This window comes from Brachyistius frenatus, unplaced genomic scaffold (genome assembly GCF_029030835.1).
Source record: "Brachyistius frenatus isolate BFR_SWC_R1_liver_20210118 unplaced genomic scaffold, ASM2903083v1 Contig_20, whole genome shotgun sequence".
NCBI classification, from domain to species: Eukaryota; Metazoa; Chordata; class Actinopteri; family Embiotocidae; genus Brachyistius; species Brachyistius frenatus.
Window position 1 is genome coordinate 3,980,109 of NW_027210619.1, and position 11,896 is coordinate 3,992,004.

The 11,896-nt window shown below is 41.9% G+C and overlaps 1 protein-coding gene across 1 annotated transcript; it reads left to right on the forward strand.

The window, feature by feature from the left end:
• The first annotated feature begins 2,400 nt into the window (after nt 1-2,400).
• Nucleotides 2,401-8,202, forward strand: tbrg4 (transforming growth factor beta regulator 4). The gene is given in 11 exon segments (XM_069696086.1): nt 2,401-2,494; nt 2,497-2,831; nt 2,937-3,257; nt 4,611-4,785; nt 4,972-5,129; nt 5,357-5,467; nt 5,564-5,708; nt 6,478-6,711; nt 6,851-6,962; nt 7,108-7,222; nt 7,714-8,202. Coding segments are annotated over 11 exon segments (1,902 nt in total). The 3' UTR covers nt 7,816-8,202.
• The last annotated feature ends 3,694 nt before the right edge of the window (nt 8,203-11,896 follow it).

An 11,896-nucleotide genomic window follows, 5' to 3' on the forward strand; every position in this document is an offset into this window, starting at 1 on the left:
TTACCAGGAGATCCTGATGAGGTATGCTGGCCTTCAGGTGCATGATGTCATTTTCTGCTACCTCATGAGCCAAAAATATGACAGTAGAGACAGGAATAAACAAACAACACATCACTGTCAAGTAGATATGGGAGTGAGGAGAATCATAATGGAGCTAATAATACTATTTATATCACCAGATCACCTGCAAGTAATTATTAGACACAACTATCACCTGTTATGATAACAAATTGCAAGTGTAATGACCATAATTAAGTAATTTGCATCAGCAGGAAGCTGGAATGATCTTTGTTAGCATTAAGGTGACAGATTTCTTTAGGCTGTTAACGATGAGATGGCCCACAGACACAGTTTAATATGCTTAACAGAAATATTGTTTATTATTCAGTTTAGTTTATTATTCAATCTAAACAACATATAGCAGCATAAACTGTACATGTCAAGGGGAAATTGTGAGCTGACGGTTAAATGCATCCAAAAGACAGAACATCAAAACAGTCAGACCACAATCCGCAGCTGTGCCATCAGACCAGCCAGCCAGTGATGCCCTGCAGTGCCACAAAGCCAAGCACAAAGGGATACGACTTCAGAGAGAAAACTGTATGCTACTGGAGTTCATCAGCTGTCACACCTGCTGCTGCTCCCATGCAGCTCACCAGCCGGCTGTAGCAAGGAAGCGAAGATAGATGGGCTAGGAGGAGTGACAGACTATAGGGGCCTCACATACCTGGACAACTCCATGCCATGTGGATAAAGACACTCTTCCTGGTTTTTCATATGTGATGATATTGTTATTGTTGTTATCATAATCCTATTCCGTTGAGTGCAGAATTTCTTTGGTCATTTTTAAATAGTTGAGTACTGTGTTAATGTTTTATTTTGTGGTCTTGGAGAGCAGCCCTGTGCTAAAACCTTTTATTTTAGTTTGGTACATTATGAATAAAATAGGCAAATGTGTTACGGCACAGTAAATTCCACCGAAATAAGCACTCAGTGGCAACTTTTGGACCAATTGGATAAACCAGACAGATTATCTCAAAACAATCCCAAAACCCACCGCTAGATTTGACCGCTATAATGTATGAGATTATATCATGGTTTTAACTCCAGCTGTCACGGGTAAACTGAGTTTTGTTGGACTTGGGCTCCTGCTAGTTCAAAGCCAATATGTGTCAGCCCCCAGTCCTGCGTGTTCTTTAATGAGGCAATAGGGGAAGATGTCAGGCTTCAAGATATTTATTTAACAGCAACAGAATAATCAGTTTACAGAGCTCTGGGTCCAGACTTTGTTTCACTGACCGCAACAGAGTATGTGTCAGTTCACGAAGTCTGAGTTCCTGACTTTCCCTCACCCAGTCTTCTTATAGTACAGACACCAAAAAGTCATGTGTGTTGATGTGTCCTTTGTTGGTTGGTCGAGGTGGTGGTTGTCTTCCTTCACACCCTGGAGTCCTGTGTTCCTGTTTATGCCTCAAAGAACAACAGTATGTGACCCCACAGGTTGCCGACCCCCTCCTGTGACCTTTTGGTTTGGCACAGTACTTTCACTCTCATTCCCAAACACAGCCTTTTGTCTACACATTCATTCACAGACACGGCCTTTCGTCTACCCCTTAGGATTAATAGTTGATAATACGACCTATATATAATTAATATGACATGGCATACATATATGTTGTATTATTGTAAACATAACCTAGCACAGAATCGCACAGTTTGTTGTCTCGCAAATAAGACACTCGCTGAAAAATCTCGGGCAGTTATTAAGTATCTCACAACCGATTTGTACCAGAGACGACACGCACTGAACGCAGGCCTGCTGCGTTGGAACAGTTTTAGCCAATTACAGCTACGTCCGTGAATCACGTGACGGCGTCACACTACGTCATTTTCCTGCGACCAGCTCTGACAGACATCTCCCATGTGAACAGCTTTCGTCAAAGTTATCCTAAATGAAAGGTACGTGGTTTGCTCTTATAATAGCCGATGTTAGTGCGCATTTTTGTTTGCGTTCAGACTTTTACCAATTAAGCTCCGTCGTATTAGAGGAAACGGAGCAGAGCGGTGCTAGTCGGCGTCTCTTCTTCTCTACGACAAGGTCAGGATTTAACGTTACATGACAGGAGCGACACCTCTCCGGTGGCTGCTTCCCTTCACGAAACATTTCACTGCGTCAAATTGTTACTGTGGAACTGAAGGTCCAGGTTACAGTTTAAACGTTTCTTTAAACCGATCAACCTTTTTTTTTTTTTTTTTTTCTTTTCTTTTCCCCACACTTGACGCTGATTTCTCTGCTGGTACTTTAGGTTTGATGGGGGATGGGTGACACCGGCTGCTGAACTGTGAGAAACGTGCCCTCTCCTTTCCTACCTGTGGCCATCGTCCCGTCTCTCAGACCCAATGGCCAGCCGCCTCTTGTGCAGATATGCCCGTCTGCTCTGCAGGACCTCCTCTCAGGCTTCTCCTGCTGCTGCCGCTGCCCGCCTACCTCCACCTCACCTCCACCTGGGAACGTAGAGGTGCGCAGGGCCAAGGGTTGGCCATGGGTCACAGAAAGGTCAATGTGTGAAACAACAGCTATTACCAAGGAACACACCCCTCCAGAGGTGCCCACGCGCACCCCGCTGGACGAGTTGGTGGAAAAGGCAGCAGCACCGGAGGACATCCTGTCAGCTTGGTCAGAGTACGGAGGAAATGGTAATCAAGCTGCCAACGCCCTGATGAAGTGGACTCAGTTGGTGCTGAAGATGAAGGGGAAGTTTAGAGAACAGCAACCTGAGCTGACGACGGATTCAAGGCTGCTGGACATGATGAACACTGTGTCTCGGCAGGTAAGGAAACCGGATGAGATCGAGGTGGACAATTATTATCATCACGTCAGGCCTTTCTGCTTATCGGTGAAGACTGAGTCATTTCTCCGCGTGTTTTTGTTCCAGGTGTCTTCAGTGTGGAACGGCACTCTCGTGTCTGTCTTGCGGAGTCTCTGGGTTATGGGTGTTCCCGCCACTGATTCGGTGCTCAGCTCTGTCCAGACAGAGGTCCTGTGGCGAGTCCGCAGGCTCACGTACAAGCAGCTGGCCTACCTGGCAGACTGGGGAGCAACCAGGAAAGCACAACAGGACGTGGCACTAGTGAACACTGTGTTAAAACACCTGGAACTGCGCTGGACTGAAATCGCTGATGCTAAAACTGTCAGTGCACTGATAGCCAAAGGAGCACACATGTCGCCTACCTTGATGGACAGACTTGAAGACAAGGTAAAACAGCAATCACTGTTTAACATATAGTCCGTGTTAGTTTTACGTCAGTATTTCTGTGTATACCAGACCAGGTAGGTTGCAAACTGATTGGCAATTGCTTTCTTTGAAAGGTTGACACTTTCTACAATTAAATTGGTGAAAGGAGAGGTCGTATGTGTAGTCGTAAAAACTGAGCATACAGTAGAAAAAGTCAATATTTTTGCAATTGTGTGGTCAAGTTTATTTATATAGCACATATATAAACAACAAAAGTGGAAAAACTTAAACAACAAACAAACTTAAACAGTTAAAAGCGATTATATAAAGAAATAAAAAATAAATTGACAACGTAATCAAATATTAAAGACGTAACAAACATGTGAGGATATACATGATATACATGAGCAGTAATGAATGCTGAAATTATTTTATTCAAAATTGTGCCTAATCAGGGATTACCAGCTATAATCATTTTTAGTCTAAATTTGAATACTGGTAGTGGAGTTGACGGCCTAATCTGGGAGGGGGGGGGATTCTTCAGGTTTAAGAGCGGCGGCTATGAACCCGTCTGAATCTATGAACCACTAAAAACTGCTTGTTCAGTGACCTAATCAGGAGATGAGGGGGTTTGAGGGTGTAGCAGGTAAGGCAGACACGCTGGTGTTGCTTCATTTAAGCACTTCTAGATAAACAATAACATTTTGAAATTAGTCCTGTAATGAGTAGGTAACCAATGTAAGGATGCCAGAACAGGTGAAATGTTTGTGCTTACACTTACATGTGCCAGTCAGGAGTCTTGCGGCAGCGACTGGGATATTAATGTCTGGCCCATTCCAACATACAAAGAATTGAAAGGCGATAAATACATGTGATCTTTAAAAGAAAGGGAGGGCTTGAGTTTAGCTAAAAGTTTGATTTAAAGGAAGAAACAAAAATAATTCCCAGGTTTTGTCTGTTAAGTTTACACTAGGGTGAGATAAGATGATATATTATCAAGTGACACTGCTGTTGGATGAGAGGGATGAGCAGCAAACTGTTGAATCTTCAACCAAGTTTTAACATTGGTAAAGCAACGTATTAAAGAATTTCAGCGGTAGGTATATCTGGGTATCATTGGCATAAAGGTGACAATACTGTGTTCATAAATAGACCAAAAAGGTGGTCTATAATGAAAAAAAGAATTGGACCCAAAGTGGACCCTTGAGTTATCTCACAGGTCAGAGGGGCAGACTAAGAAGAGTAATCACCCATGTTTAGGCTAGAATGTATTGGAATTAGAGTATATATCAAACCCTAAACTCAGTCAATGTCGGTCCAATCAGTCCATAATCCCAAACCACAATGATAACTCTCTGTCTATCTCTGTTTTAGGCTTTGGAGCTGGCAGATGCCTTTTCAGCTGAAGAGATTCGCAAAGCCTGTGTGTCTTTGGCCGCTCAGAGTCGCAGATCTATCCCACTGCTCCGGGCTCTGTCCTACCACCTGCTCCAGAAGCCGTCGTCAGAGTTCACCACTTCACTGATACTGGACATGGCCTTTGCATACGGTAATAAGATGATTTTATATGTTTTTATGTACATTTTTAAAATAATGGAGTAATGGATGAGGCTAGTTACAACAGAATGGGTAAAGCTGAATGTTGAGGACGGATCAGATGAAATGAGATAACTGCATGCTCAGTAACACGCTGCATAATGCTAACGGTAACAGCTTTGTCTTTGCCCCTCCGTAGGAAAGTTGAATTTCCACCATTCTCAGATATTTCAGCGAATGGCCTCAGAGTTGTTACCCAGGGTCCCCGACCTTATTTCTGCTGATGTCACACGTTGTGCTAAGTCACTGGGCTTCCTCAAGTGGCTCCACATCCTTCTCTTTGAGGCCTTTGCTGAGGTCAGTACAAAACACTGTCTGATTCAATTAATTTTGAGAAAAGCACGTCATCTATATAATCTATAATGTATTCATAAATGAATCCATAACTGTTCTCTTTACTGTTTATATCTTTATTTTTTTCACATGTCCAATACACTTTCAATGAACTAACAAAATCTCTAATTAACTAATAATTTCAATTGTTTGTCAGTCACTGTGTAACTCTCTTTCCATTTCTTTGCCAGCACTACACAGCAAACCATCACAAATATAGCACTCTGCAGCTCTGTAATCTGCTCATGACTTTTGCCAGACTGGGCTTCCAGCCCAGCAAAGTAGAGGATTTCTACTGCAAGGTACTAATGACAATCAAGGTTAACTGTTGACTTTACATGAGGAGGTCTACTTCCTACCTTAAATATATTCTCCCTTTGTGCCACTTTTGCATCCAGGTTCACCTTGCTCTGGAGAAGTCTTACTCGGGCCTGGAACCTTTTCTGCAGACAGATGTGGGTTGGTCTCTGTGTGTGCTACAGCAGGCCAAGCAGCACTATCTCACCCCGCTTTTACAACAAACTCATATTACCAAGCTGTCCGGTAAGACACACAGCTGTCTGCATTCATTCTACTTCTGTGCTTTCCTGTTTTTGATAAATAGTGAAATTATACATGTGCAGATACAGACTTTGGATCAGCACAGCTAAGCAATAATACGTGCTGTATTACTTCATACATGGCAAGTTCTCTTTGAAGTGTCAGCAGTTCAGGGAGTGAAGCAGCTGCTCCTCTAAACTGGGAGAGGCTGGTGAAAATGATTCAGGCACCTGTTAAGGATGCTCTGCCCACTGAGACCGAAAACACACACCAGTGTACCCAGTCAGGCCAGAGACACAATATCAGTTCACATCAACCAGAAAATTCAACACCTCCCAGTGTAACCCAGTACAGTTCAACAGCACCACACATTAATCTCCAAAATGACCGTTAAAATAAATGAACAGCTCTCTCGATCAGATTCAATAACAGCTCAACGTTTTTGTGTGTAGTATTATACTTCATGCTTCACCCAACAGTGATTTTAATGTTGCAGCTAATGGGTGTATTTTTTTTTTAACATTCAGAACAACTGTGGTGTCTCTCAGGACTTTGTGTGCTAACTGACAAAATAGCCTTCTGGCTCAGTAGATGGCAGTAAAGCACAGATAAATTCCTGGTCAGACAAGCACATGAATCCCATTTTCTCACTGATTTGAAACATTGCTTTAATTGCTACAATTCAAAACATTCTTGGAAAAGTTTTGAAAAGTACACCTGCCGGTAAGCTGCCAACACTTGTTCCCTTTTCTCCTGTTTTTTCTGTCAACAGCGGGCAGTCCAACTCGAGTAGAAAACTACAAGCTGAAGCTGTTGCACGTTGCTGCTACTCTCCACTTAGAGCATCCAGGATCCTCAGATAGTTTATCCTCACTGAGTGTCCCGGCAAACGCCTCCCAGCAGTCCCTCCTGCAGACTAGTCTAAAAGAAGCTTTACAGAGTTTGGTGGGTGGGAAGACAGAGGCCCTTCGCACTGGTGTGGACACCGTGTATGGATGGACTATTGGTAAGGGGGCCAAGGTAGCCCATAAATACACACCCTGATCACAAACACAGTCACGCTGTCATTTAGTTTTATTACTGTGGTTTTACAGGACTTTACTCTGACAGATTTTTTTTACAACTGACATGCCCTTCTCATTAAGCTGGTGAGCTGATAGTGGATTGTGACAACAAACCAGTTGACATGTCAGTGCTAAAAGCCCCTCATCTACCAAGTGGAGGAGGAGATCAGGATTTACCTAAAGGGGCACGGCGGTAAGTCATAGGGTGGGAGGTTTGGGGTGTTAAAGTTTGAATTTGCTTTTCTGCCTTTTGAATGATGCAGCAGTTTTTATGTTGCTCTCTGTGCCTAAAGTTCATTTGTCCTCTGTTCCACTCTTCTTCATCTTTTTTTTTTTAGGCTAGCTTTCTTGGCTTGGGAGTTTCCCAACTTTAGTTCAAAGAGTAAAGACCTTCTGGGACGTTTTACCATGATGAAGAGACATCTTCAGTTGGCTGGCTTCATCACAGTGGAGGTAGGGAGAGGCTGGAGATGGGAGGAGCCAGCATTGTAGCAGCGTTTGTGATGGTGGCTTAGTTTAACATTTTTTTTTTTTTTTATGAGTTCGCATCAGTTTTTCATTAAACACTAAAAATCAAGGCATGTTCTGCTTTGCTGTGATATTGAGCAGTATTTCAATGAACAGAGACAGAGAAGCAGTGTTGCTGATGCTGCTGCTGTATCTGACAGGCTAAGGGCACGCAAACAATGGACCTGATACTTTGGTAGAGCTGAGAGTCAGGTGGGACCTGCTGCAGTCTGTGGTATAAATAGAGCTCCAGCAGCAGCTCATCTAGGCCAGTCCAAGCTCTGTTTCTCTCTCATCTAGGACAGTCTTCTCTGCCAGTCGTAGCATCACTTGCCTTCCAGGTTTGCACTGTTTCAGGGGCAAATATGTCTACCTGAGATAGCATATCAAATATACAAAGAGAGCTTTTGAAATCCATTCCTTCTGTTCTCTTTCAGGTGCCGTATTATGAGTGGCTGGAACTGAAGACAGACTGGCAGAAATTGGCCTACCTGAAGGATAAAATGGGGAAAGCTGTGGCTGAAGACATGGCCAAGTGAACTGGGCAACATTTGCATGCTCAGCTAAATCAGAGCTTTCCCAATCAAATGGGACCACAGGGAATGCACATATACGCCCACGTTCACACTCAGAGCAGAGCAGTACTGCAGAGGAGCTCTCATACTTTTTCAGAGGAAAAAAACAAACATATTTTCACTCTGGTTGCCTTGGCAACGTGTGGGGCTTTCCCTGTTTCCATGGTGATTACGAGTACGAGTTTTGCCAGAGAGACAGAAATAAACCCAACAGTGAGTCCTTCTGTAGTTTCAGCATTTGCGAGTGACATGTCAAAACAGAGGCGTATCAGCATGTGAATAGGTGGAAATAACTTGATTATATCTGTGAATGTGTATCATCTTTTAATGGAATAAAATGTTTTATTGCCATTTTTACCTCTTGGTTCATCATTTTAGTAAGATAGACTTCATAGGACTGGGGTCGTGTATGATGTGCACATTTTTCTGTGGGTGTGTACCGTCAGGAGGCCTGTTGTGTCCTGTGAGATATTCAGACACAACATGCTTAATTTCACGTCTAACAGCTAGCTCACACATACACATGTGTGAGTGTTAGTATTATTAGAAAACAATAATTGGATCAACATAGAGCAGGGTTGATGAGCTGTTCTTTTCACAGCTTGAACAACAAGAATAACATAAGTAATGTATTCCTTTCCATCCACTATGAGACATTAAAATCACTATAGGCAGTTAGGGTGATTGATACAGTTGTTCATGTTTAATTTCTTAAAATACGCTGTTAAATCTACGTGTATATTTTTTGAATTGTATCTATTCATGTTTCTTGATGTGGACTTTTAAGACCAACAGCACTGATAAGAAGAAACAACTGGGATAAGAGTCTGAGGTGAATGCTTCGCTGACCTGAAACTGCTTACACAACATCATTGGCAGCAGGCGCAGCACTCGGACATCCGAAGGCAGAAGGAAGAATACTGACAAACGCAAGCCAGGGCAGAGCAGAGAAAATGACTTGAACTAAGAGGTGGGCAAAGGGTCATACAAAGCCACATGAACCCAAGTGATGTAACTGGAAACTTTGTTTTACTCTGACAAACCATCACGTGATTCACAGGCACAGTGCCTACCTAATTCTTCTCAATTGCCAGTCAGATTAATGGATCGATTGATGGACTGTTGACAAAGAGCCAAGCTGGAACTTCCAGTATTGAATTCCTTGTTCATAGTATCTCCTGTGATGGGTTAGCAGTGCGCAGGGGTCAGTGGTGTGTTCGTTCGGGCACATGGATGGATGATGTGGATAATGGCGAGTTCTTAATAAAGTAACAATAATGCTCTGTTGTTACCCAATACATCAAATTAAAAGTACTTTAGTGTGAGAAGTGCTACTCTGCACATGGAACTCACAACCTGAGAGAATAAAGTGAGCTGAAAACTCACAAACACAGTTTTCTTCTTTTTAAGCTTTGAACTCATCAGCTGCTATATTTGTTGAGGTCAACTGTCTTGCACGGAGGTTAATATCCAGTAAAGCAGCAATCACTTCTGCTGAGCAGGCACTCTTTCATGGGAAGTTTTAGATTGCCACGGAAACTATCATTGCTGATAATGTGACTCGGTTCTGCTACCCCTTCTTTCTCTTTCTTTCTATTTTTCCCTCATTCACTTGTTGTCTGTAAAGTAAAAGAAAACAGGCTGAGATGCTGATTATGATTTACAGACCTCCTAATTTTCTTAACAACTTCACTGATCTGATTTCTCTCATCTCAGCAGATTTTGAGTATCTTACTTTAACTGTTTAAACATTTGCAGTGCCTATAAAAGTCAAAACTGCTAAGCAATTCTGTGATCATTTGATCTGTTGCAAGCCGTATGCAAAAGGGGCCACACACTGGATATGGTTAGAGCAAGGCTGTTGATAATCCTTGCACTGTTGTCAGGGCCGTAGTCCTCTTTTGAGTTTTTCTATGTAATATGTCAATCTCTCCTTTTCTTTAAACCATATTAGTTTATGTCAAAAAGGAATATAAATATGTGTATTAGTTATTTGTTTTTAAAGAGAGGTTTTGTATTTACAATTGTGACATAAATAAGGCAATACTCTGACATAGATGGGAATAAATTATTGTGCCTCGCTTACCACTAAACTGACTAATCCTGCAACATCGTTTTACTACCTGACTTTGTATGTCTGAGTAAGAGTAATGAGATTAAGTTTTTAAGGGAAAAATCTAAAATACCACACTGGCCATGAATTCCTCAACAATGTCAAACAATGAAACCAAACCACTACTCTGACTCTGTGGAAACAATTAGGGCAGATTGTGTGTTTGATGCTAACAGTGTTATTTTAAACTTTTTCAATGAATTGAATGGTCAAATAGTTATTTTTTTGATCAATTTAACTAAATGTAAATAAACTTTTGGCTTCAAACAAAAACAGTGCTGAGACTACACTGATAAAAGCATTAATTCACATTTGTCTGAACACTGATCCATATAAAACATCAGTTTTGGTTCTGCTTGTTTTTAGTTTGTCCTTATACTATGGAGCATAAAATACTTCTTGGTAAACTGGAAAAGTGGATGAGATTATTTGGTACAGTCCTGAAATCTGAGAAGGTCACTACAACGCCTGGAGTCCCCCAGGGTTCGATTGAAGGCCACTATTATTGAAGCTGTTCATTCTCCCTCCCAGTAAAATCATAACTAACTATAGAACAAATACTATCTACACCTATGCAGCTAACACTCAGATCTATGTCTTTCATTCGGTCACTATTGTCCTTCAGAATCCCCCTGCCAATTCTCTGGAGCCAGTGTACAGCTGGATGCTATTAAATTTCCTTTAATTAAATAAAGACAAAACAGAAATTCTAAGTTCAGAAAAAACAAGTTAGAAATCTATCATCTCAAGCAAATAGCTAGACTTAAAGGTGTTATATCCAGACAAGTCTTAGAGAAACTCATTCATTCTTTTGGGACTATTGTAACAGTATCTTGTCTAGTCTTCCCAGAAAGAGGGTGACAAGAGAACTGAGCACATTACTGCAGTTCATGAATCTTAACAGATTTACAAAATGCATTTCTGATCTCAGTGAAAAATAAAAGAATATACATTGCTGGGGTTCTTGGATCTTTAGGAAGTAGTCAATAGTTATGCCTTGAGACCGAACCAAACAGGGTCACTTTTGCCACTTTATCTAGAAAGTGTTTCAAATCTAAATAAAAAACTTTGCTGTTCTCCTATGCTTTGATTAATTGGTTTCTTGTCCTCATTTCTTTTGCAACTCATTAGGCTGCAATGGCATGATAACTCATCCCTATTTTATTTGTATGTATTTAATTTACTCTTTTTTATGTTTTTAAATGTTATTTTAATGCTTTTTCTTTGTAAATGTAAAGTACTTAACACTGCCTTTCTGTTTGAGATGAGCTGCAGAGGGCAAAGACAGATGCTCTAGTTACCCTCAGGAGAAATGTCTCTGCTGACTCCTTTGGGATGTAATTAGAGCAGGAGGCAGAGGGTATAATTAGCAGTACACTTTTAGGTTTCATTTCTGCTCTTTTGATTCTCAGTGTTTCAGGTTTCTCTTTCCCCTAACTGTTTTGTTTTCCTTGAATCCCCATCCTTTGCTGGAATTCTCCATCTTTCTGTTGTTTTTGCAGTACTGGCTGTTTCCTTCAAGGTTGGGGGCAGCACTGAGAGAGCAGCATAAATCTGCTGACATCATCTCTTAAGATCCAGTCATAGCTTGGCTGGAAGCAAAGGGGGTGGGGTGGGGTTGAGCTGTTGGGGGTTGGGATGGGATGAAGGGAGGAGGAGGAGGGAGGAAAGCAGGAACTGGGCATAAAGAGAGAATACTGCAGCTCCCTCTCAGATTCCACACACACACACACACACACACACACACACACACACACACACACACACACACACACACACACACACACACACACACACACACACACACACACACACACACACACACACACACACATATTCAGATGAACTGGATCATGAGGCTCTGAAACACACGCCCACAACAGCAGCATCACTGTACTGCACCACAGAAAGACCAGCCTACACTCCCATCTC